We start from the raw sequence: 27,312 nt of genomic DNA, 5'->3' as shown, positions 1-27,312 counted from the left end.
TGGGACAAGTAGGAGCAAGTGGCTGTGGTTGTTAGGCAGGAGAGAGAAGCACTGGGGACTTGTGAAGGGGTTCAGTTATCTGAACCATAGCAGGGACACATTTGCAGGTGCCAAGAATAGCGCTTTGGTACCTCTGAGAGGGCCATTATTCTGCCTGTACATCTTGGAACAAGATAAATTTCTGGTGGGTGTGATGGCTTACTCCTATAGCCATAACACCCAAGAAGCCGAGATGGGAAGATTCCCACGAGTGCAAGACCAGCCTGGGGTATGGTATGAGAGGGAAAAGGAAGAAGAAAAAGAGGAGGAGGAGGAAGAAGAAGGAAGAAGAGGAAGAAAAGGAAGAGGAAGAGGAAAAAGAAAGAAGAAGCAAAGAAAGAACTTAAACACCCATTCCAGTGATAAAAAGATAAGCAAACCTGTCACGTGGTCACTGTTTTAAACTAATAAAGGGTATGAGGATGGGTTTTTAAGGCTGCTTGGAAGACACAGTAAGAGCAGGCAGTGATCCTTGGAAAAGCAAGAGAGATGGAGAAAGAGGAGAGGTAACAAGAGTGAAGTCCCTGTGCAAAATAAAGGGTGCCAAGTGTCTTAATTACACACAGCTGTAGAATTCTGGGTAAAATGAGACTGCAGGGTCTTTGTTTACAGAGGTTACAGGGGCAGGATGTTTGGAGAGAGGTGTTTTGTTTTGTTTTTAACTTGTTCCAGTCACATAAGTGGAACATCAGGGGTGACTAGAATCTGAATTTGTGTCTAGCTCTGTCTGGTTCTGAAGCTCCAGATCTTAACCACTTGATATTGTCTGTTGTTGTCAGAGAGGTGAGGATCTATGGGGACCCTAGCCTGTTGGATCTGGTAAATAAGCTGACAGAAGGGAGTCACAGAGAGGAAATAAGCCTTCCAAGCCATCATCAGTATGGAAGCAGAAACTGAATCCCACGTGAAATGAAAACACAGGGCATATATTCTAAGCAGAAAAAAAAATCTATAAGCTGTTAAGAATTAATGCACCTTAGTAAGGCTCTGACTAGATTTAAAAAGAACAAATCTTGCCAGAGTGATATTTTTGTGATCTTGGGGTAGAGTGATACAATGGAGGGATGAAAGGGAGACATCTAGTCAGACACACATTGATTTCTAGGATGCATGAGACTGAGTCCTCTGAGGCATTTCTTGGAGTGAATAAAGATCTGCTCATACTGACCCATAGGCAGGAGGAGCTGGCCTCAGAGGATGGGCCAAGATTGCATGGAGTTAACCTAAGGCCCCAGGCCGGATCATGTCTCTTCAGAAGCAGTAGAGGGCAAATATGATTTTAGACAGCTTGCAGAGCACCCAGGCATCTGAAAAGACAAGAAGCAGGCCAGGAGCTCAGACTCAAAACAGTGACCCCCTCCCAAATAGCACACGATCATTCCTTATCTCTGACCTTCCAGCTCTGTCTCATAACAGATAGAATCGCATAGAATGGACAGAGCTGGGTTTCAGATTTAGATTGAGTTTAAACCTTAGGCCCAACTGTCCTCACGATGGGTCCCAGACTACAACCTGTCTGATTGCAGGTAAGCCACTTGGTGTCTCACAGGTATCACCCTCACTAGGGAGGCTTAAGGAGTCTGACACATATGTCCTCTGTAAACTCTAGTTTGCTCATGTTCCCTGTCAGTGAAGGCTTTCCGCCATCAAACCACGGCATATTCTGTTTCCTGTATTGGGTTGCTGGCTTCTCCCTCATTGCCTTTACAGTTAAGCCCTATTTTCCTATATCCTTTATGGTATTCCTCCTTCTCTTGGACCCATCAACAACTTGTGTGTGTGTGTGTGTGTGTGTGTGTGTGTGTGTGTGTGGTATTTGCATGTGTGCACACTTGTATGTGGATGTGCATGCCCATGTGCGTTCCTGTGAAAACCAGGACTTTCCACCTGATTTGGTTTCCTTAGCAAGATGGTTGGCTTGGTGGCAGTTACTATTTCATTAGAGTCTTCTCTATTTAATGTGACAGGAGCTGGGCACATGTTTATGAGCTTAATGTTGAGAGGACTCAGGACTTGTCAAAAACTACATGACATGGATCCGCTTAGCAAACCCCTGTGGACCACTCTCCTGGTTCCCGGAACCGGTTGGCGGCCGAGGGCATTGTGAGTGAGAGTCAGTCATAACGAAGCTGATGTCTAGTAGAAGACAGGGATGTAAAAGTGTCCTTCAACATAGGAACCAAGGTATTTCTCTGACCCAGAGCTGGGGTTGGTTGCTCCAAGATGGAATATCACTCAATGTAGGAAAACCAGAACTCCAGGGAAAATGGGTAAGTGTGGCTCAGCCTTAGGTTTGGTGGTAACAAGTTACCTGCAGCCCATCCTGGAGAAGACAGGGGAGACACTAAGTATTTAAGCACAGAAAATCCTGTAAGACAGAGATGATAGGCCCTTGAGTAAATTGTCTTGTCACAGAAGCATGAGCTTGAGCTGTTATATTCATACACAAAACAACTTTGATATGAGCTAAGATTACTGTGATTGCTCTTAGCATTATAAGAAAAGGCACACTAAAGGAGGCGGGAAGAAAAGTTGGACCTGCTATTCCTTCCCAGACTGAGCAATGCAGTATGAAAAGATGTTTTCCACATTGGGAACAAGAGGGAATTAAGCCCAGGCTTTCAATGTACAACCCAATACCAAGCAGAGCGCATAGCCTCTTGTCTCCAGGCTAGTGACCTGACAGCCCTGGATCTTCACCCTGGGACCATACAGCAGCTCCCATCATCCCTCTTAGCCTTAGCAGCACAGCACAGGACTCTAGGAGAGTAATTAATGTGTGGGGTGAAACCTAACAGTGGGCCGATCTCAAGAGGCTCCGCCGTCTGGCCAGTGCCTATGGCTAGAGACCTGGACCTAGCCTGCCAAGGGAAGACTTGTCACTCCAGCCAGATGGACTTCATCTTTCTAGTGGGGATCACCTGTGGCTGGTCGCAGTGACAGTCACCTGAGTACTGCACAGAGGAAGCCTGGTCATAGCAGTATGAAGCTTGGTTCTGTCCCTGGGTTGTGACCCCTGGCTCTTGGGGGTGATCCAGCACTAAGTTCTCCATAGCTATCACACTGTGCAACACCTGGAATGCAGGTGGCACAGCCCAGAATAATTTTCCTGGTGTTGGGGAAAAATACAGCACCCAGTTGCACAGCCTGGGACTGATGACTTCATAGTGAGGTCCAGACTTAAACGACATCTTAAGGTTCCTGACCATAGGCCAGTGACTGTGAATGAGACTGGCCCATGATGATATCAAGTGGAGACTTGCAGGGATGGTCAACCTATCCTTACTTATCCCCCCCCCCCCCCCCCCCCCCCCGTTTCAATGCTAGACTGGGGGACAAGCTTGGGCTTGGGATGCCCTCTAGTGCTGAAATACTGACAGCACCCCTAACCACAGGGGTGAGATCTGCTGCTGAAAGAGCCAAAAACTCTACTTTCTGCAGAGAGAAAATAATCAGTGTGCTTAGAACTTCTAGAAGAAAAGGCGCAAATGAAGCTGGAAGGAATGTCCTATTCTTCAAAAGACGACAACGTGCTCCAACAAACAGCGAGTTTCAGGAAACAATAACTTTGCTCTATTGACAAAATAAGGCACCTGGACAAGCCCCCACCCAGGCAGAGTTCAACAGAGTTCCTTAAGCTGTCTTAAGGAAACACACAGAGAACTTCAAGAAAACACAGAGAAGCAATTTAGGATTCTGCCATAGAAACTGGACAGAGATGAAATTTAAAAAATGAATCTGAGCCAGGCAGTGGTGGCTCATGCCTTTAATCCCAGCACTTGGGAGGCAGAGACAGGCGGATTTCTGAGTTCAAGGCCAGCCTGGTCTGCAGAGTGAGTTCCAGGACAGCCAGGGCTACACAGAGAAACCCTGTCTCAAAAAACCAAAAACCAACCAACCAAACAAACAAAGCACAAAAAATGAATCTGAGCTGGGCAGTGGTGGCACACACCTTTAATCCCAGCACTTGGGAGGCAGGGGCAGGTGGATTTCTGAGTTCAAGGCCAGCCTGGTCTACAGAGTGAGTTCTAGGACAGCCAGGGCTGCACAGAGAAACCCTGTCTCGAAAATCAATCAATCAATCAAACAAACAAACAAAAGATTCAGAAATTCTTGAGCTGAAAACTACACTAAGTGGGACTTTTAAAAAAAGATACATAGTATCAAGAGCAGAGTGGATCATACTGTACAAAGAATTAGTGAGAAAAGACAGGCAGGCGTGGGGCCAATGAGACAGATGGCTCAGTGGGCAAGGATGCTTGCAGCTGAGTCTGAAGCCCCAACTTTCATCCCCAGGACAAAAATGGTGGAAAGAACAAACCAACTTCCACAAATTGTTCTCTGACACACCATGCATAGTTCACACATGCCCCTCCCATTAAATAAGCCGATGTAATTCTAAATACTTTTAAAAGATTGTCAGGCATGATTGAAAAATACAAAGTCAGAGGAGAACAAAAACAAAGGACCGAGTCTCTGAAACTGTAAGCCAAAATAAGCCTTCTGTCTTCACTAGACTTCTTAGGTATTCGCCATCTGGAGAGCCAACACAATGACTGTGTGGAATTAAGATACTTGCTGCTCCGTTCACCAAATGGACACATGAGTTGCTGATCTTTACTTAAATGAATAATGCTGTGGAGGTAACACATACTCGTCGGCGTGGATCTGTTTTAATTTCTCTAGATTCCTAGAAGTACAATTGCAGGGTTGACTTTATCCCTTCTCTTAGGTGTGACATGCTATCTCATTGTGGTTTAGCTTAGGATTTTTCTAATATCTAATAGATTTTTCATGTAGTGACATGCACTACATGCCACTATTTTGTCCTCTTTGGTAAAGTGCCTTGGGCTGGTGTTCGACTTTAGGTGACCTGCCTGAAGGACTTCCTGCTTCAGAGGCAGCTCTACCACAGTGATGATTATTACAGCCAAGGGACACAGCCACTGGGGCAGAGCCACAGCAGATGGAGCTTGGAGGACTCCAGGCTTGGACGTTTTCCCTAGGGCAAGGGTTTCCACAGAGCATGCTACAAAACCAGCACAGCTACTGAAATGTCACCCACCTAGAAGGCAGATGTTCAACACAAATGATACAAATGTATGGACATCCCAAGCCGAGCATCCTAACAGGCTTAGTGTCCCAGGAGGAACACAGGCAGCACCATGGAAGCTGAGTTCTTAGATGCCAAGCAAGACCAGCCCCACCAGCAGAGCCTCTGACCAGCACTGCCAGGGGCCTGGCTTCCTCCTTCCCAGCACACAACTCTTTGAATCTCCTTTTAATTGAGTTATTGATTCTGCTCTTTTGTTGTTAGAGTTCTTGACATACTTTGGAAAGCCATTTATTACATACATACATTGTGTAAATAATTCTCCCTGGACAGTGGCTTATCTGTTTTCTCAATGACGTCTTCAACAAGGAATGTCAGTAGGGAGTATGACTATATTTGAATAGGCATGTGCACTCACACTTTCTAGGTGAAGAATGAACGGCAGGGTCCGGCAGTAGGATGGGAAAGTCTGTCAGGTCACTGTATGGGTTAAGGTAAGAGCTGAGGATGTTTTAGGTGTCTTGGTTGGCCCTGTCATCTTGACACAGCCCAGGGCCTTCTGAGAGAAGCCTCAACAGGAGGATTGTGTAGAGGAGTATGGTCTGTAGGCATGTCTGCAAAGGGTTATCTTGATTGTCTTAATTGATGTAAAAAGACCCAACACATTGCGAGTGGTCCCATTCCTCGGGGTGTATAAGAGAGATAGCCAAGCATGAGCCTGACAGCAAGCCAGACAGCCAGATAGCTAACCAGCATCCACTCCCTGGTTCCTCTTATGAACTCTGTGGGCTGTAAGTTCACTCACCGGTCACAGCAGGCTATGTAGGCTAGATAGCAAGCCGTCTTGCCTCTGGGTTCATGTCTTGAGTTACTCCCTGACTCTATCATGATGGACTGTAGTAACTCGGAAGTATAGGACTGAATGAAGCCATTGCTCCCATCTCACATAACTTGCTTTTGGTCATGGTATCCATCAAGGCAAGAGAAAAGAAACTAGAATGGGGGGGGGGTGACATGAAGGGTAGAAACATGAAGGTGACATGAAGGTGACAGAGGGTCGGATCAACAGGGCATGCAGGCACACTGCATTTTCAATGGGAGGTGAGGAGGGGCTTCCTGGAGCACACTGTTGTTCATGCTTAAACTCTTGCTCATCCAGTGTTTGCCAATTCAGAACCATGAATCCCAGTTGGAGTCCCCCTCCTAGTCCCTGCAGCCTGTGCGTCAAGAGCAATGTGTGCTGAAGTTATTTAAATGATACTAAACTATTCAGAGGCATGTGCCTATGTAAATCACCGGAGAGATATATTTATCAGTCTCTCATAATTGCATCTATAATGTCAGGTTTGGGGCTACGAAAAAAAAAAAGGAATACTACGATGTAGGAAGGCCTCCACAAACGTGAGCAGCAGCAGCATTGTCAGCACAGGAGGTGAGGATAAAGCTAAGGAAATACATATTCATGCATTAACCCAATTACCAAATGCACCTTGCAAAGCCTGAGCTCTACCGGCTTGAAATGGGATTTCGCATCATTCTGTCCCAACTGATACAGACAGTATTAGAAATGAAAATGTCTTTCCCCGGGCAATGGTACAGCGCTATTCTCATCTGGGTAGTGAAAAGTGTCATAGGAGAACCTTTGTTTAAGGCTGGAAATTCTATTTGCTCAGGAGCCTGAGCCACTGTTTTTCTGCTCTTGTAAAATAAACAAAATAACCCAGGCCATCAAGATGTGGAGGACACCTGAGGGAGAAGAGAGGAGTGTGAAATCAGTACGCAGGGCGGTGCCAGGCAACGCATCAGGAGCAGAACAGTGATGTGTATTTTCTCTTCTGCTACTAAGGGAGGAAGGTGACATGAGTCAGTGAGACACAGCAGGCAACAGAAATAAGATATATTTTCGTATGTGTGTTTATGTATACCTACACCTATATATACAGTTATCTATATCTATATATATGTCTACATGTATATGTGCATATCTCTCTATATATACATACATATATGCAAAACATAGGTTTTGTTAAGTTTCATTACAGAATAGGTAGATGTTTTACCTGGTGGGAACCACCTGATGCAGACATGGGTCAGGGAGGGGCAGCCATGTCCTCAAAGGCTACTAAGCCCATGGCAATGTTGGGTGGGAGACTGTGTCATGCGCGACATCAGATGTCAGATGAAATGTAGTAGCCAGCACCTTGTTAAGGAGGTAATGATGACTCTTGCTCTTCATGGTGTCCACTTTGCCCCTTCTGGCGCGGTGCCTTTGCATGTATCATTCTTCTTCAAAGCCATTAGCTCCACTCATCCCAGCATCTCTGGAACAGACCCATTAGCAATTCTCTGTTGTTTACACCACCAGGGAAGACATGTTTTATTATGAGAGTGTATACCTTGTACAAGTTCAAGGGGACCCCTTTCAAAAAAAAAACCAAAGAAAGAAAGAAAGAAGGAAAGAAGGAAAGAAAGAAAGAGAGAAGGAAAGAAAGAAAGACCAAGAATCAGAAACTTAGATACGTACATAATTAGGATGCTAGAAATTGGGGGAGCCAAAGCAGGCACTTCATTAGCTTTGCAGAAAACTCGATGCCTCAGGCCATCAGCCTATCAATGTCTCCCTTAGAACCCTCTTCATTGTTGGCAATCATATCCTTAACTTGTGATCACTGGGTTCTTGTTTGTTCCCCACTGTACTATAAGCTTCTTAAGAATGGAGACCCCATCTGTTCACCATCACATCCCTGGTACACATGACGACCTCAACAAATGTGATTTGAACAAAGGAATCCTAAAGTTCAAAAATGATAAGGAAACAACTCCTATGCAGTATGCCTCCACCTATCAGGCCCTACATGCCAGTACAGAAGCCAGGCTGTAAAAACCAAGTCCAGAACGACACTGAATATGGAGACAGGGAGAATGAAGGCCAGGGTGCTTGTGTGCCACGCACACTTGTCTACTCCAGTCACATCCAAAATATCAGGGATAAAATCCTGATTAAGGATAAGAGGCAATAAGGATCCAAAAGGAGTTCCGTGCCTCCTGGAGATTCAGACAGTCACTGGTATCTCCTAGCTCAGACGTGTTCCAGATCAGTCTTTCCAATCGTCAACACGCCCTCATAATTAGGCATAAAGGTACCCCAAGAAATGATTAGTAAATGGCTAAGATTGGACATTGTTTCCTGGCCAACACAATGTTACCAACCTATCCTAGTTTAATATCAAGCTGTCCATAACTTGGAATTTCTCTCAAGGAATCTGCCTAGCCAGAGCTAACAACAGAGGTCTAGCACATTCCTTAGGGTAATAGATAGTTCACAATAGTTAGAAATGTTTTGCATACTAGATAGTAATGAAGGGCTTCCATTCAAGGACATTAGCTAGAAGTGTTAGGTCAGAACCCTAGTAATTGCCTCCAGCAAAACCAGAGGATTAGAACAGGAATACCAAATTAGCCCCAGCGGGGAGGACACCATTGCTCTTCCGCCTGCTTCACAACTGGATACGTGATCTTGGTCAGTAAGATCACTGACATTGATGTAGCAGTCACCTGCCTACGTGACTCTTGTCATCTGCCCTGCTTTCTGTATACCATATAAGCCTGCTTTTCACTTTGTATAGAAGGACTTGGACTTGGACTTGCATGCAGGACAAGGACTTGGACTTGCATGCAGGACTAGCACTATGGACTTGCAGAAGGACTAGCACTAGAACTTAGATGGGCTAGGACTCAGATTCATGCAATCTGCAGTCCCCCGGGCCCAGAGCACTTGGACCCGGGGGATGCAGCACCAGCCCAGAGGAGATAGCTACTGCTTTAGAGCCAGTATGTTTTAGATGGCCTCAGATGTACCTCAACTACTGAGCTGCCAGATTTACCATCTCTCTTTTGCAATGACTGTAAAAGTCTGATGCCATTTTTAAGAAATACATTCAGATCCTGTACTTCATGTGTCGTCTCTGCCATCATTTCTTCGCCTACGCACTGTTGACCTGACTAGGACTCCCGATTCTCCCGCAGGTTGAGGGAGGCTCAGATCGGCCGGCCTGCAGCACTTGTGGTGTTTTAATTTCTATGCAGTGGCACCGGGTGCCCTACAGTGAACATGACTTCATGAATGGGTGAGGCCTCTCACTGGTCTTCTGTGAAAGAAGCTCATTCAGATACTGCGGTTTCCTGATGTCCTCAACTGAGAAAGAGAAAGGAAAAAAAGAAACAACAAAAACCTCTCTTCCCATCTCCATCATTGTCTCTGACCAGTGGGTCTCAACTGCAGTTAGAACTGGTGTCCTGAATGTTTGACAAATGTATTCGACAGTTGTGTTGCTACAGTTGTGGGGGGGGAATGTTAAAGATTAGTATCTTGTGCACAGAGAAAGGAGTCCTTACAGTGCACAGGGCAGGAAGGATCATCCAGGGAAAGAGTTGTACAGCCATGAGTGTCTGTGGCTGAGGCTGAGGATGCCTTTCTCAAACCTTCAGACCCCTTCTCTAGCTCACCTTTTGGATACCACTGTCTGCATGCAGGCTTTGTTCTCTCCTTCTCGACCCATGAAGAACAGTGGAGCGATGTGCCTCAGAGAGTCGGAGAGGTGGTTGGTACTCATCGGAGTGCCACGCAGTTTCAGTGGTACCCTTAGCTTAATGAAACGAGTTATCATCTGTCGCTGAGGTGAGTGATGCTGAGGCCAGTGGGACTCATTAGAAAGCTGACTCTGTTGGTCCATTTGCAGGGGCCTGAGAGTCTTCTTGGAGCCAGCTCCTGGGAGAGCAATAGAGCATTTCCACCCACAAAGGAAACAATCCTCCTGACCGCTGGGAGCTTCCAGTCTGGCTAGATGGGTACGGGGCCCAAAGAAGGCCAGAAAGGTGGAAACGGAAGCACTCAGTCTTACAAACTCAGGGTTGGGCTGGAAGTGCTGGTGTGTGCTCTGAATCAGCACCGAGGCAGGAGGATTGCTGAAAAACTGAGGCTAGGCCAGTATAGCTTACCAAGCCAATTCCAGGCCAGTCTGTGTTCAGAATGAAACCCTGACAAATAACAGCCAAAACCAAACCAAACCAAACCAAACCAGAAGCTCAAAACCTATCTATAGGTTCTAAGCTAACTATCTATAATATAGTGTACACACACACACACACACACACACACACACACACACAGACATACACACACACATAATATTTTTTTTTAGTAAGAAAGGAAGGAAGGAAGGGAGGGAGGGAAGGAGGGAGGGAGGGAGGGAGGGAAGAAGGAAGGAAGGAAGGAAGGAAGAAAGAAAGAAAGAAAGAAAGAAAGAGAAAGAAAGAAAGAAGGAAAGAAAATTTTAGTTGGAATAACTCAGAGCAGGCCAAATCAAATCCTCCATTTGGAGTTAGAGAAACTGTAGCCCATAGTGGTAAAAGGAGTTGCAGTCCTACTATGTACTGTGTCAGGTTTTAGACAAGGCTATTTGATCCCTATATCCCCAAGTGAGCACGGCTCTCAGGGATCTCTTGGAGGGGAGAACCCAGTCAGGGAGGGAAGAGTCCCACAGGACCTCACAGGACCGTCTCTGTACTCTGTACTTCCTACCTACCTGTTTCACCACTCACAGGAATCCTGGGAGTTCTGGGGGAGGGAGGGACATCAGCTCTTCCTCGCCTGCCCTATTGTTTTTCTGTGTCACTAAGTATGTAGCCAAGATGGGCCAGGGGCACGGAGACCCAGACTCTGTGCTACTCCTTCCACAGGCCCAAAGGTGAATCCAGGGATGGAGTGGGAAACCCCGAACACTTCAATCTTTCAGGGTGCACAGAAACAAAGCCATGGCTTGCTGCTTAGGTCAGAAGTCGGCTTAGGTTCTGCTGAGACGCTCTCTCTTCCTACTTCTAGCTCCGTCTCTGTTGCTATGGTAAAACAGTTTGACCAAAAGCAAACTAGAGAGGAAAGGGCTTATGTCATCTTATACCTCCAGGTCATGGCAGTTTGTCACTGAGGGAAGGCAGGGCAGCAACCTGAAGCAGAAACTGTGGAGGCATGCCGCTTACTGGCTTTACTTAAGCTCATGCTCAGCTAGGGTTTTTAGATAGCTCGGGACCACCAGCCCCCGGGGGGTGCCCACAGTGTGCTGGACACTTCTATGGTAGTTAGTAAACAAGAGACCTCGGCACAAACATGACCCCAGGCCACAGTCTGATCGGGACAATCCTTCAATTGAGACTTCCTCCTGGTGATGCTAGGCTGTGCTAATGTGACTAGGACAGTCCTCTACTTCCAGTACTCAGGACACAAACTCTTAAATTCAGGCCACTTCGATTGGAACGGGAGCAAATCTCACAGAGTATTTAAAAAGAAGAGCAACAGCTGGATCCCTGGGCATTAATAATATAACAAAGGAAGGGGGAAAAAAAGAGAAACTTTTCATTAGTATTTTTTGATGTCAATTTATTATTTATCCTTTTGCCAATATTCAAACAAGCAGGCAGTCATAAAACATTCAAAAGATCTTCTAAAACAGCCAGGCATCTGTTTTACTTCAGGTCCTTTTTTAGAAATCAGGATATTGGGAACCCTGGTGTTTAGAGTATAGCAGTGTAAAAATACATGCCGTATCAAAAATATTGCTTGAGGGGGCTGGAGAGATGGCTCAGTGGTTAAGAGCATTTGCTGCTCTTTGTAAGACTGGAATTTGGGTCCCAGCACCCACATTAGGGGGCTCACAATTTGGGCTTCAGGCACTCTGATGTCCCTCCCATGTGCATGTACATAATACACAATACATAATACATGCACACCCACATGCACACATACGCACATATAATAAACTAGATCTTAAACACATATCGCTTGACCACAACATAGAAAGAGGATGGTCAAAAAATTTTATGTTACATCATGGGCAGGCAGGCAAGGGAGGATACACTGGAAATCAATGATGTGCTGTTTCCAGATTTCTGAATCCTCACTTGCTATTATTCTGTTTGAAACAAGGATGTTGAAAAGGCCTTCTGTTTAGTAATTAGCACCCTGTCAAATCCTGCCTATCAAGACCGGCATGCTGCACTGGCCTGAGGAAGAAAAAAAAAAAGGCAAAAACCGGAATGAGGGCGACTGTGATGGACCGCTCAGGGGCCGGCCATGTACAGAAGAGCATCAGTGTTCATCCTATGACTGCCATTTACACAGTAAGCAGGCCTCCTTCTCTGTGACCCTGAGAAGTTTCACCCAATCCTATGACCTGTCATGCCTCTTAAGTTGCTCAGACACATGACTATTCCTGCCACAGGCACAATCTCTTCTTGGGGTAGGAAGCCACCCATGGTGAAACCACTGTGAAAACACAGAACCCAGAGCGAAATAACCCCAACTCCCCAGGAGGCCAGTCTTCCAGTCTTCCCTCTAGCCAGTCTTTCCTTTCCCCTTCCAGGAACTGTCACTGAGGTAGAGGCCCTGGTCCCTGATGTAGGTGATGACAGCCTCGGGGAGGAGGTACTTCACGCTCTGCCCTTGGCCCAAGGCTTTCCTGACGTATGTGGCACTGATCTCATTCAGAACCGGCTCCCTGGCCAGGTGGATGTTGTGCTGGAACTGTTGGAGGATGGGCGAGTCCAAGATGTACCTTTTCGGGTCGTGACCACTCCGGCTCACACACACCAAGCCAAACTTCTCCACTATCTCCTGGATGTGCGCGTCTTTCCAGAGGTTGGGGGTCTGGAAGGTCTTGAGGACATCAGCTCCGCAGAGGAGTTTCAGCTCCGGCGGTGCTGCAGAACAAGGGTGGGGCCCAACAGAGTTACGGCAATCTGAAGTGATACTGGGGCCTACAGTTATAAGGAACCATTTCAGCCTCATAGCTTGGGGTTATGATTGACCAAGTGTCAAGACAAGCAAAAAAAAAAAAAAAACAATTTTTGCTTTCCAGTGCTCAGACAGAAGTCTGTCTATGGATGGCTGCTTTGAACCATGGCAGACAAAGTCCCAGAGGTGACTATGCTGCCCCCAGAACTTGATTATCTGACAGGCAGTGAGAATCTTAAAGTCCCACGATGAGGAAGCTGTGGGTGTTGTATAAGTCGCCACCCCAGTGTTCACTTCAGCCCTTGTTATGACATTATTATCTCAAGGACCCAACATTTTCCTATAAAATCCGTGAAAATGATGGGGCTCTCTGGACAACTAACGGGTCTCTAAGATCCCGGCGGGTGGCTTTTTCATTTTTTTGTTTGCAATATGACAGAGCTCTAGGACATCTGGTCAGTGTGGCAGTCCTGTGGCCTTTAGTCTACCAGGACCGTGACTGTGTGGCAAATGTTTTGAGGTCCTTAGTATGGCACCGTTACTCAATATGATGCATGCAAAAACATTGAGGTAGGTCGGCCGGGGAGAAACCAAGGCACAAAAAGGCTAGAGGGAGCTCATGTCCTCAGAGGGGAAGTTATTGAATTAAACTGACAGCCAGCCTCCACGTGGGGCATCTGTAGCTGCTAGCTTCTGCTGCCGCCTGCTGGTGAGAATCTGCAAATGCACCACGAACCAGAAGCCATGGTGCCCTGGAGAAGGAAAGGGTTTGCAGACATGCGGACACCACTTACATGGAGTTGGCTAGTCTGAAGAGGAGAGCCAAACCCATGCAAGAAGCATACCCTTGGTCGCCGGTACTTCTGGAAACTGACTCCAGAAGATGACAGAGGCTGGTCTTTCACCCTGAAGACTTGGCAAGGAAGAGATTCTGGGCTGCCACGCATTGGGGGAAAACATGGTATAAAGGGTTGGGTTAGGGGCTGGTGAGATGGCTCAGCGGGTAAGAGCACAGACTGTTCTTCCGAAGGTCCTGAGTTCAAATCCCAGCAACCACAACCCAGCTCACAACCACCTGTAATGAGATCTGACGCCCTCTTCTGGTGTGTCTGAAGACAGCTGCACTGTACTTATTTATAATAATAAATAAATCTTTGGGCTGGAGTAAGCAGGGACTGAGCGAGCGGGGTTGACTGGAATGAGCAGAGGTCCTAAAAGTCAATTTCCAACAACCAGATGAAGGCTCACAACTATCTGCACAGCTACAGTGTGTATTCATATACATAAAATAAAAAAATAAATCTTTTTAAAAAAAGGGTTGGGCTAGGCTACCATAGAGTGGGATGCTGGGATAGATTCTGGTCATGGACAGAGAATGGTTTACAAAGAAGCAAGGTCTGGCCCGGGAAAGGAGAGATGGGTATTATTATGGAGAGATTTGAGTTCAGCCTCCACGGTGGGGCAAATACTGCTAAGCTGGGTAGGGCCCAAAATCAGCCTTCCTGCTCTGGGCCTCAGCTTCCTCCCCTACAAGAAACGACAGGCCAGGACTGTTCATGACAGCAGCTACCATCATCACGAAAACATACGTTTGCAATGTTGTAGCCTCAGAATACTGGTGTAGTCAATGACATTAGAACAGTCTTTGACTGATGATCCCAAGTCTCTCAGTGGCCACACAGACAGATCCAGATGCCCCAGGCTCGGTTCTGGTTCTGTTATTCAGTGGCTACTGTGAAATCAACTTTCAAATGGACATACTCATAGTGCTTGCTTTGTGGGAGTTATTTTAGCCCCGAATGAGTTTATCAATTAAGACAGATGGAGCCATGGTTGGCACAGAGTGTTATGTCTTAACCACTTTTCATTCATTCACTAATCCATTTTCTTATCCACTTATCTACCCATCTATCCAGAAATATCCATCCAATAGGTATGAATTATCTCCTGATTTTGAAAGCAATAAAACTGTGCTACGAATTATTCAGGAACTCATGCTTTACTAATTTGCTATGGATTTGTATTTTCCAACAGCTGTGAGGATTTACTCTAATTCTTATTTATTGAATCACTGCAAAGCAGTAAGAGACCAGGCTTTGGCCTTTCAAACAACTGGTTCAAAGATACTTATTTGATTTCAACATTTCCTGGGACCCAGGGCATAGTGTGTGTGTGTGTGTGTGTGTGTGTGTGTGTGTGTATGTATGTATGTATGTATGTATGTATGTATGTATGTATGTGTATGTGTATGTGTGAGAGGCCAAAGGGGAATGTTTGAATTCCTTCTTCTATTGCTCTCTTTGGACCTAGAGCATCCCACTTTGGAGTTAGCTGGCTGCCAGAAAGCCCTGGCTATACTCCAGTTTCCCATTGCCTAAGGCAGGGTTTACAGGCCTCTAAAGCTGCACCTGCCTTTTTATATGGGTGCTAGAATCTCAACAGGCAGGCTTTCACATAGGCATCATCAGCATGTGCTCATCCCCCCAGATGCTCTTAGTCAGTTCATGAGGAAATTTTGACATTTCTGCTTCCACATTAGACATGAATTTTGAGAGTAAAATCATTAATAACGAGAATATAAAATAAAAAATATAGTATTCATTTTGAGCTGTGACTAGAAAGGACTAGAAAGCTCTGCCCCTCTATCAAAGGCACGTGTACGAGGTTAGAGGTGCCTGCTATCCTACAAGACAATGTCATGATCAACTCTCATGGCCACATATACCTCAGCCCACAAGTGCTCATGTTCAGACCTCATGCAACCTTCTCAAACTCATTCACATAAACGCTACAGAACTCTTAGACCCAGTAACCGTCCAAGTCCAAAGTATGTAATTCAAGAATAAAGGCTGAGGGATGGAGAGATGGCTTGGAGGTTAAGAACACTGGCTGGTCTTCCAGAGAGCCAGGGTTTTATTCTCAGCACCCACATGTGGCTCACAACTGTCTGTAACTCCAAGTCTAGGGGGATCCAAAGCCCTCTTCTGGCTTCTGTGGGCACTACATGTGCAATGTGCATGGTGTACACACACACATGCAGCACACTTCCCCCAAGAAATAATAATGAAAAAAAAACCCAAAAGGTTGCCAATGTGACTTGCCTACAGTGATCTAAATGTGGTTGTTTAGTGCTTAGACTACTCTGATGTTGAGAAGCTATATGGGCTGGAGAGATGGCTCAGCAGTTAAGAGCACTGACTGCTCTTCAATCCAAAGGTCCTGAGTTCAAATCCCAGCAACCACATGGTGGCTCACAACCATCTGTAATGAGATCTGATGCCCTCTTCTGGGGTGTCTGAAGACAGCTACAGTGTACTTACATATAATAAATAAAATAAGTCTTAAAAAAATAAAGATTCAAGAAACCTAAGGAGAAGCTATGGGCCTTGAGAAGCAGATGGGCCAAAATTTATACAAGCTGTAAGGAAAAATGTCCTGAAACCTAGAAGTGTGAATGTTTGGTGGCACTAAGTTGATGGCATTAAAGAGCATTAGTCTTGAGGCCAATCAGTCCTGGGTATGAATTTTAGATTTCTTGGGACCCTGGGAAACTGACTTTGCCTGTGGGCCTTTTTTTTCAGCTGTAAGATGGGGACGATCAAGGCTCCATGGAAGTTATGGGAAGTGACAGGTGGGGAGACAGGCTGTCAAAGCTATGTACGAATACAACCCTGGACGGTGACATCCTGCATGACATCCTGCCAACACACTGAGAAACCTACATAGAAGGACAGCCATGGATGGTGACATCCTGCATGACACCACACTGTGTGAGATCTACACAGGAGGAACACCAGAGATGAATCCGGGAATGACACCCGGCATTCAGTGCCCAAACGAACCAGCCCTGGTGAAATAGGCATAAGACTCGGTGCCTGCTCTTTTTATAGAGGGGGTTGGTTCTCTGAGCCAGGCTCAGCCCTGCCAGCAAAGGGCAGGGTTACCCTTACTGCAGACAGTGAGCTTGTCTGTCATTAGAGGCCCTGGGGTGCCACCCATTCTAGAATGTCACCCAAGCATTCAGGATCACAGAAATCCGCATGAGGACCGATGAGTCCAGGGAGGCCTGCCAATTGCAGAAGCGACAGCTAGGTCTAGATCTGGCTGCCACCAGTGCTGAGCTCAGCACGTAATCTGCCATTCCAGAGTGTGACAAACACACGATAAAATACACAGCTCCCAAAGTGGCCCTTAGAAATAAATATGTCACTGGTAACATATGTGGCATCTCATCAAAAGCCAAGCTTATGCTGAGGAGAACCTGCCTTCTTATATAAAAACATTCATTTTTTTTTTTGTTTTGTTTTTGTTTTTTCCCCTCTTTTTTTTTTTTTTTTACCCTGATGATGAACATGAAACATGTTCACAATGGAACATATGGAAACTGTAAGTGTTTAAAACTGAGAACAGCAACCCATAAGGCTGGTTCTGGGTTATATAGCCATCAACATTTTGGTGTATTTTCTTAGGTTTCCATATTGATTCAGACACACAAACAATATGGAATTACACTCACTTTCGTCTGGAGCTAGACATATGCTCTCGTATGGTGGTTTCCCCACTCCCTGGGTGTTTCTCCATCTCCTGAAACTTCTGATGTGGACAGTGGAATGGACTCAGTGTTTCTTTACATTTAAACTCCTAGTTGCTTTCGGCTGCTGTGATAGCTGGGCTTTCTGGTATAGGCCTGCAACCTGAGCTAGTCAAGAGGCTGAGGCAGGAGGATTGCAAGTTCAAGGCCTGCCTTGGATACCAGAGTTTAAGTTCAGCTTGGGCAACTCAGTGGGATCTTGTCTCAAAATTAAAAGTTAAAAAAAGAAAAGGTGTGTGTGTGTGGGGGGGGGGGGCTGGGCCGTTATTGGAGCCAAGAATCTGTAGTAGAGAGGTCAGAGCCACTAGAGAGAACCTGCTGTGCTAATGGGACACAGTGCTATATCTACTCCCTATGATGGCTCATTATACTCATGGAGTAATGCATCTCTCGGCTCTCATCAGACGAATTTCTTTTCGCAGAGTATGGTGATTAACACAGAGATCCAAGCTGGTCAGGGTGCAGACAGTCTGTGGAATGGGGTAGCCTTAAATGGGGTATCTATTACCACACATCCCTCCGTCTGAGACTCTGAAGATGGGACAAAAAGACTGTAAGAGCCAGTAAGAGGCAGACGACAACTACCAACATATAGTGTTTTCCAGACACAGCAAGGTTGTGGCCCACATGAATTCAGAGGCATTCTGACGGCATGAACAGGTTCTGTGCAAGCTCAAGCCAAGCCAGTCTCAGCATGGAAGGGGTAGGCAGGCATTAAGATCTACTCCTAACTCAGAAGCTATCGATGGTTTCCACGAGAAGGAGAGCTAGTTGTCTATAAGGGTGTGGCCCTGGGAAGTCTAACATGCTCCAGTGGATGGCTATGCACTCAAGAGTACATAGGCAGCACTGATGGGCTTCATGTGTCTAAAAACACTTATTTTATTCTATGTATACGTGTGTGTGTGTGTGTGTGTGTGTGTGTGTGTGTGTGTGTGACTAAGTATATGTATGTGTACCATGTGCATGCAAGAGCCTACAGAGGTCAGAAGAGGGCATCAATTCCCCCGAAACTGGAGTTACAGAGGGTTGTGGGTAATGCTGGGAAACAAACCTTGGTCTTCTGCAAGGCTTCTGCTCTTACCTGCTGAGTCATCTCTCCAGCCCCACTTAAGGGGTTTAAAAGAATGAGGACACAAAGTTGGTTGCATTTGGAACCAGGGAGTAGATCTCGGAGGAGATGGGTGAAGGGGACACAAATGTTCAAAATACTGAGTATACAAGTCCTAAGAATTAATAAAAATAGGGTTTTTTTTTTGTTTTGTGTTTTTAAAATGGGGTGTGGGGCAGGTGTGGCAGCCCATGCCTTTAATCTCAGTACTGGGAAGGTAAAGGCAGGCAGATCTCTGTGAGTTGGAGGCCAGCCAGGGCTCCTTAATGCAATCCTGTTTCATAATCCAAACAACAAGAAAAGCTAGGATGGCGGCACATGCCTTTACTTCTAACATTTTGGAGGCTGAGGCAGGAGGGTCCCAGAAAGAACCCATAGGGTCAACTAGAGATGGGGACCCTCAGACAAGCAGAGAACAGATAAGAGGTGGGGGCTCTGGTAGAAGGTGAACTCAACAGCTTAGCAGCTAGTGGGAATGTATGCTCTGGATGCCTCTTAAGACAGGCAGGATTTCCAAGGAGGAGCAAGAAGGGGAGGAGTGGGTACCAAGCAGAGGTAGAATGGGCTCTGTGAACACCTGTAGAGAGGCCATACAAGAGGTAGGGCTCAGCGTGCCATCCCTAATTCACCTTTGGATGCCTCTTCCTGGAGTCTCTGATGTTTCATAGGTCTACCACGTACCATGTTGACACTTCCTGCTCTTGTATCTCTGCCTTCTGACCTTGAAATGACTCCTCCACAGCCCACTGGTCCTGTAAATGTGGTTGTAGCTATCTGCTCCTTTATATGGCAGCCTTTCATACCAATGCCTTCATCTATCACAGGGCATGGGCTGGGCTGCGGTAGTTCCTGCCTGGCTCGTATAGTGTCCACCAGCATTATGCAGGACTTTGTAGAAGGAGGTGCAGAAAGGACACACCATCTTGCCTATGATGAGGAGTGGACATGACTATGGTCCACACCTGGGGCTGGGAACAGAGGAGCCTACACAGGTATAAGGAGGACAGGCCAGAGAAACACAGAACATAGTACATGTATGGATTCTATCGGAGACACTACAACTCCTTTTTAGACTCTCATCATAGTAGACAGTCTCAAAGTGATGGAACAGTAATTTCTGAGTGCTCATTAAACATCAGAGTCCCTCCCGCTCAGGTCTGGGGTGTGGCCTGGCAATTATTGTTTCTAACAAGAACCATGTTTTATTCTGCTGTGTATAATCTTTGACCAGCGCCCGAGGGCTGCATGGCAAGCTTGGGACCTGAGGACATTCTCAAGTCCTTTTTGATGTATGTTTGGGAGTAATCTAAGAATTCTGAGGACCACCAGACATAGGAAGAGTGCCATGGTTAAAAAGTAACAGGCTCTGTCCTTGTCTCCTTAAGTCACAATGCACCTGGACATGGTAAAGGTTCTGAAACCCCTACAGTGAAGAAGCTGTTTTGGGTGCATTTAATGAACCCCTTTGATATAAGAGTCCCACCAAATAGAGTTGGGGACCCTGTAGGAGAAAGCCTGCTGGAATTTTGTGACCTGAAGCTTGGGTCCCATTCTTCCCTCTCATACCCATCCAACATTCCTGTGTGCTTGCCGGAGAGAGCCCACGGAGAGAGTCCAGACACCAGGGAGTCTCGGACTCAATTCACAGGCCTTGCCTCTTCCAAGCAGGAGAGGAACGAGTAGAGATCAGGGTTTCTAAGTTAGGACGATCACCCAGGAGGACCTCGAGTTCCCCTAAAGTCAAGTTTGCTCCTTTGAGGAATTCACTGAGTGGCTGCTAGCAGGTGCTAGTCTCTCATCGGAATGTGATCCCTTTAAATTCAAAAGGCTAAGGCTTTTTAAAGAACCCCAGCATCAGTCACCAGCTTGTCCCTGTGTGGCCCTCACTTGTAATCCATGTCACAAGCACAAGTCAGAGGGTGGCTAAACTCCTTTGGGCAGGAAATCTCAAGTAGGCACAATTAAAGGGCTTAGGGTGAGCATGGGAAAGGCAGGTTGTCTCATTTGACCTTGGACACATTTACACTACCAGGGAGGGCTCAAGTGCCTTCGCCATGCTGAGAGGGCGGGACAAATCCCATTGGTTGCTCACTCTTCATCTGAATCCCCCATTGTAGATGGGGCAGGCGGTTGGTACCCACCTGCAGAGGCTGATGGTGTTTTGCTGGGGTCTGGGCCATCCATCTGGGTGGAGGATCTGAGCAGCTCCCTGTGATGGTGCCTGTGGTGTAAGCACGTAGGTTTGGGTGTGCTATATTCTAGTCCCCCTCTCAACAATAGCACCCCCCCAACAGTCTCAGGATTTAAGATTCACTTCTACATGTCTTAGACCATTCCATGAATATCTAGGACCTACCATGTGCCAGGTGGTGTTCTAGGGGCTAGGACAGGAAGCATACACCACAGAGTCCTATTCAGCTCACTTCTATGCAAGCTGGGTTGTAAGTAGGGAATTAAGCCTGATGTTACCTGTCCACGAGTCTCAATAATTCTCTATTGATAATATAGGTGATAGCATTGAGTGGGTACCAAAGGCATGAGCTCTCAAAAACAGACAGGTGTAAGCTTAAACATGCTTTTCCTTTGGAAAGCATAAGTGGTAATGCCTGATTTCAGGATTTGCTGAAGATGCAAACTATATACAGAAATCCCTGGCACCTTGTGGCTTCTAGCTAGCTCCGCCACACTCTCTGATCGTAAACTTGTGTTTTAAAATGCTATGAGGTGGTGGCTAAGAGCCTGGGCTTGGAGAGAGAAAGCTTGGGTTGAATCCAAGCCTCTGTACTGCTGGCTGTCACCCTGATGACTGCTTTCAAGTCTCAGCCATCATGGATGCCCCTCACATGCGAATGGGGACATTGCCCCATACCCCTCGCACCCCTCTACAATGGATGGTTATGAAGATGAAAGGATTTAATTCAAATGGAGCCACAGAGCAGGTTAGGTGTGATGATCAGACTCATGCAAATTTGACATGCTTCCTTTTAAGCAATCTGTCTTCAAATTGAGACTCCTGCACTTGTTTCTCTCTCGCCAAACACAAGTCACCTTAGGACTCCCCTGTGAGTCCATTTATCTTCCGCCTTCCCGGTACTCGACAGAGCGTTATTACAGCTGTGTGTGTTCGAGAGAGCTGGTTTACTTTCAGCACTCAGCACATTCTCCCTGTGGGTCGTGGTCCTGGCTGGCTCTTTGCTGCCTGCCTGAGTGGTACCCCGTTGTGCCCAGCCCTAGGCCTCTGACCTAACCCAGAGAGCATGATTTCTGTGGCTTCAGAAGCTTGCTCAGGGAAGCTCTAGCCAAGGGTAACTACAGCAAGGGAGAAGTCAGCCACCTCCCGTTCCCAGCTAGTATTGTTTTAGAGGCTGGCTCTGGCTCTGGCTTCAGAGCCCAGTGGCCAGAGCTCTGTCTCTTGCTTATTTGCTATGTGACTGTGAACTGAACATCTCTGTGAGCCCAAGGCTGCTCATCTATCAAATGAGGTCATGAGGTCTAGTTTGCAGTGGGTCCATGAAGTGATGGACAGACCATACGAAGTGGCATTTTGACTAAGGCTGTCCCCACAACATGAGGAAAGTTGTTGTTATGGTTGGTGATTAAGCGTAATCTCTAAGGCCCATATGTCGAAGGCTCAGGCCTTAGCGATAGATGTAGTCATTGAAAGATAGGCTTCCATCTAAGCAGTGATGACTACTGGTGGATTTGAATTTGATAGCATTTTTTTTCAGGAGATGACTGAAAGTTTGAGAGGCGAGGCCTTGTTGGAGAAAATAGGTCATTGGGGATAAGTCTTTGGGGACCTGGACCTTATTCTGGCCTCCTCTCTGTCTCTCTGCTTCCTGGCCACCATGAAATTATGTAAGTTGGCTCCACTATACCCTTTCACTTTGACGTTCTGCCTCACATTGGGCCAGAAATAGCTATGCTACGTCTTGGCTGAAAGCTTTCAAAGTGTGAGCAACAATACAATCTGTTGTCAAATAGTTTCTTTGGGTTATTTCCCACTGTAAGGAAGTAGTGGCAGGTTCAGTTACCAAAGGCTCTCTCGTTAAAGGTGGCCTAAACTTTTATGGTGTCAGCAGAAAAGTAAACAACACGTCAGGATGAAAGGATGAAGAATCTCCCATGAGTCCCTCAGGGAACTGGTATCATGGTGACCTTTGTCATGTCTGCTGTAGGATCCACTGTGACCACCATCAAGAGGACATTAAATACAGCAGATGCTGGGGATGGTTTCTACCGTGATTCTAAAACCACTTGACTTAAAATTTTAGCCTGATTTTCCACCTTTGGGGGGGGGGGAAACTTAATCAGCTATCCATTAAAAGAAACTGTTGACTCTGTTGTCTCAACCACACCAGCACAACAGAAATCATCCGGGACCTTTAAATAGATGCCTGTGGTTAGGGTCCATGCCAGCAAATCTGAAGACCCTAGGCTTGGAGAGAGCCCTAAAGAAAGCCTTCTAAGTCATTTAGGCTACCAAGCTTGCGACCAGAGTCAACTGCTCTTTAAGTGAAGTTAAATTCCGATTCTCTTGTTCAGTGACTGAAGCTGTGGGGGCTCAAGCCTAGATACATATTAGAGTCACCAGGAGCAACAGAAATAGTGGATCTATCCCCTCTTCATCCAAACCAACGGGGTCATAGCCTTTGGGAAGGGACCTGGGTTTCAAACCTAGGAAGTCTGCTGTGTGTCCAGCGTCTAGAAGCACTTGACTAAAGTGCACAGGGGAGAGGAGGGAGAGTGTATTTCATAGTATCTCTGCTCATACCTGCATTCTACAACCGAAGTACCACGAAAGTGCTATACCATCACTTATGTGTCCACGAATGGCATTCTGGTTTTGAGGACAGACCACAGCCAACATTACAGATTTGGGGAGGGGAGGTGACATTAGCACCTACTATCCACTAGCTAATTTATCTGCTCCATCTCATCAAAACAGCACCCTGTCCTGCTAGGGAGGTGCTGGTCTTCTTTATTGGGTGAGGAGTTGAGGCTCTGGGAGGCAGACTCACTTCTTACATCAAGTCATTAAGCTAAATCTGGCTTCAAAGCCCGTTCCAGGCAACTGTGGCTCTCACAGGGATGGGGAGAAAGCCCTAGGTCCTGAGTACTTATTAAAGCTAAATGGTTTGCTGGATAATCGGCTGCCTTGTTTCTGCTCCTCTCAATCAGCCTAGAGGAGCAAGTGGTGAAAAAGGCTTGTTTTAAAAGGCCGCTCTAGGTGTGTGTCTTCAGAGTGAGAGATCTGCTTTATGCCAATGAGTGGTTAGAAAGAAGAGAGCGTGTATCCACACGGTTACTGGACATTCCATCGGTTTGGCAGCAGGTTCTGAGGCGGCGCTGAATGTTCCCTGTGGTCCCTTCCCTTACAGAAGGTGCAGAACCTGTATGACTGCATAGGTCACAGCACTACATTGATGTCCCACAGAGCAGCCTGTCACCAGTGAAGCAGACTTATTCCCCTCTGACAGCCAGGACAGCTGTCGTAATGCGCAGGGCTGGACCAGGGCTTTCAAACAGCTGTGCGGACTATGCTGAACGCTATGAAGAATTCAAAAGACAAAAGATAACCTAGAATAATGAGTTCCACTCTTAAAATAACCCCTTTCCTATTACATTAAAGTTTACACCTAGTGAACAAGCCGAAAAGGCAGCTTATTATATAGGTTCAGTTTTCAAAGTTGTCAATGTCGGGAAATTTAAGGCCCCAGTTGCAGTAGCAATTTGTTAGTTTTTCACCAGAAAAGGTTTGGTTTTTTTTTTTTTTTTTTTTTTAATTTTCATTCAATTATACTGCCTTCATTTTGTAAGTGATGAAGAGGTCTCAGAGAGGTTAAGTGACCTGTTCAATGTCACAGAGCTGCTAAATGGGTGACAAAGGGCCTGGTCCTCAGACACAGGCCTCTCCCAAATGGCAGAAGGGTCTCCCTTATTTTTGCCAGGGACCCGTCTGGGGGTCTCATTTCCTGTCAGCAGAGGCATCTCTCTGGTCTGGCTGGGGCCACCTCAGCACTGTACCATCCTTTCATGCTGCAGATGAACACATGACTCTGTTACCTCAGCACCTTCACTGTCTCCATCCACTGTGCCTGCTCACTCTCCCAGGGGTCCACCCGAATCCAGTCAGATGTCTGCAGGGCCAGCCGCGCCATGGCCACTCGGTGATGGGAAGCCACCAGGTCTTTCTTCCCATAGCTGTCGTTGACGGGTGAGATGATGCCCTCGATCACCTGGTACATTCCTACAGAGAACAGGGATAGACACTTGTCACCTGGAAGTACAGTGCAGGCAGCTGCTCAGGGGTTACGCCTCCATCCTGAGTGTGAGCAGACCCTGCAGCGCCCTCCTGATGGCTCAAGAGCTTGCAAGAAAGGGCCGGGTGCTTCCTCAGAGACCCTGTTTCTCCCCTCCAGGGTCCTCTACGCCTCAGAGTGGAAGCTTTATTGAGAAGGAGCTGTGAGGGTGGAGCTCCGACAGCAGAACACAGGGCCACTGTCAACTACATGTACATCATCAGGTGCCTTTCTGTAGACACTGTATTTGTGTAGTCATCTCCCAGAAAGAGAATTCTGGGACTAGGAAACAACGACAGGGCATGTTGGCTAGTTTTTGTCAACTTGACACACACACTAGAGTCATCTGGAAAGAGGGAACCTCAACTGTGGAATTGACACCATCAGATCGGACTGAGGGCTTGTCTGTCTGTGGTACATTTTCTGGATTGAGTATTTGATATGGGAAGGCCCAGCCCACTGTGGCCGGTGCTACTCCTGGGTAGGCAGTACCACGTGGTATAAGAAAGCAGGCTGAGTAAGGACAAGCCAGGAAGCAGTGTTCTTCCGTGGTTTCCGTTCTAGCTCCTGCCTCTAGGTTCCTGCCTTGGCTTCCCTCAGTGATGGACTATATATGACCTCTAAGAAACCCTTTCCTTCAAGTCACTTTTTGTCATGGTGTTTATCACAGCAATGGAGAGAAAACTAGGACAGAGGGAGTTTGGAGTGAGGCCGGGTTGGTGGTAAAGGATGTATGTGCCCTGACTGTGTAGGCACACCATGGCTCTGGAGTGATGCATAGTCAATGAAAGGGGAGTCTGAAAGAGAGAGCAGTTGATGGGAAGGGAGTGGGAGGAGGCTGAGCTACTAAGCAGTGGATATTGCCTGTGGAGCTTGGGAGCCTACTTGGGATTTATCTGATGAGAGACAAACTGGTTCAAGGTTTAACTCTGAACCAAGGGTGCAACTGACTGAGCCTATACACCCCAACAACGCTACTGTTTTGTTGTTGTTGGTTTTGTTTGTTTTTGTTTTTGTTTTTTCGAGACGGGGTTTCTCTGTGTAGCCATGGCTGTCCTGGAACTCACTCTGTAGACCAGGCTGCCTCGAACTTAGAAATCTGCCTGCCTCTGCCTCCCAAGTGCTGGGATTAAAGGTGTGTACCACCACTGTCCGGCTTCCCAGCAATGCTACTTGAAGAGACACTCCCTGTGGCTTCTGGTTTAAGAGTTTTGATCACATGCCTTACGGCTTCTATTGCTGTGATGAAATGCCATGACCAAAGCAACTTGGGGAGGAAAAGGTGCAATTCAGCTTATACTTCTAGGTGACAGTTTCTCACTGAGGAAAGTACAGGAAAGGGCAGGAACTCAGGCAGGGCAGGGACCTGGAGGCAGGAGCTGATGCAGAGGCCAGGGAGGAGTGCTGCTTACTGGCTTGTTCCTCATGGCTGACTCAACCTGCTTTCTTAATATCACTCAGGACAACCAGCCCAGGGGTGGAAACACCCACAATGGGCTAGGCCCTCCCACATCAATCACCAATTAAAACACTCTAGACTAGGTTGCTTATGGCCTGGTCTTATGGAGACATTTTCTTAACTGAGACTTTCTTAAAGTGTCATATTATTTTAGCTTTTGTGTCAAGCTGACATAAAACTAGTTAGCACAGTGGCTAGCACTGTGAACTCTTTCCAAACTATTGTGTAATTTTTCTTCTCTGGTCAGTTACCATTGGGGAAGAGCACTGATTAATTTTCTAATTGTAACACTGCATTCCTGAAGCAATCTCAGATAAGGCAAGATATCTTATTTTAAGATTATTTATTTATTTTTAATTATTATTATTTAATAATGTGGTGTGTGTGTGTGTGTGTGTGTGTGTGTGTGTGTGTGTGTGTGTATGAGAACCTGGGAGAATAAGAGACCTGTGTGTGTGCAGGAGCCTGTGGAAGCCATAAGGGGGCATTAGAACCCATTGGAGCTAGAGTCACAGGCAGTTGTGGGTATTGGGAATGAAACCTGTGTATTCTGCAAGAACAGTTGGTGCTTTAAAACCATTCAGCTATCTCTTCAGTCCCAAATAAGGTGCAATTTATTTGTGTATTTCAGTATTTGTTTATTTATATAATTCCCTGTAGACAGGGTCTCATACTGTAGCTCTGACTACTACTATCAGAACTTACTACGTATACTGGGCTGACCTGACACTCGCTATGTAGATCAGACTGGCTTGGAACTCATAGATACCCACCTGCCTCTGCCTTCTGAGTGCTGGGATTAAGGTGTGGGCCACCATGCCAGCCTTGTCTTATCTTCCTGTGCATTGATAGGTTCTGGTTGCTAGTTATTTTTAGAATGGAGACAGGTCTACAGTTCTTCTGATCGGGTTTCTCTGTCACGGCTATGCCCCTCCCCTCCCCCACTCCCCGGATTCTAAAAGGCCTGCATG

At 46.5% G+C, this 27,312-nt stretch overlaps 1 protein-coding gene across 7 annotated transcripts in view; it reads right to left on the bottom strand.

Annotated features, from left to right (window-relative positions):
* Positions 1-1,212: 1,212 nt before the first annotated feature.
* The window catches only part of Nmnat3 (nicotinamide nucleotide adenylyltransferase 3), a 120,826-nt gene continuing 94,726 nt past the window's right edge, over positions 1,213-27,312 (bottom strand). For 5 of the 7 annotated variants that reach the window (XM_031346367.1, XM_031346368.1, XM_031346369.1 and 2 more), the window contains exons 3-5: positions 24,647-24,830; positions 20,722-20,801; positions 11,505-12,844 (exon numbers count right to left, since the gene is read on the bottom strand). In XM_031346367.1, coding sequence (XP_031202227.1) covers positions 12,480-12,844; positions 20,722-20,801; positions 24,647-24,830 — 629 coding nt within the window. In that variant the 3' untranslated portion in view covers positions 11,505-12,479. Of the gene's footprint in view, positions 1,347-11,504; positions 12,845-20,721; positions 20,802-24,646; positions 24,831-27,312 lie in introns of those variants that run through there. The other 2 variants (XM_031346372.1, XM_031346373.1) reach the window with 1 other exon arrangement.

This window comes from Mastomys coucha, unplaced genomic scaffold, assembly GCF_008632895.1.
Source record: "Mastomys coucha isolate ucsf_1 unplaced genomic scaffold, UCSF_Mcou_1 pScaffold23, whole genome shotgun sequence".
In the NCBI taxonomy this organism is placed as follows: domain Eukaryota; kingdom Metazoa; phylum Chordata; class Mammalia; order Rodentia; family Muridae; genus Mastomys; species Mastomys coucha.
Note: the sequence above shows the minus strand (reverse complement) of the source record. Positions and strands in the feature narration are given on the sequence as shown.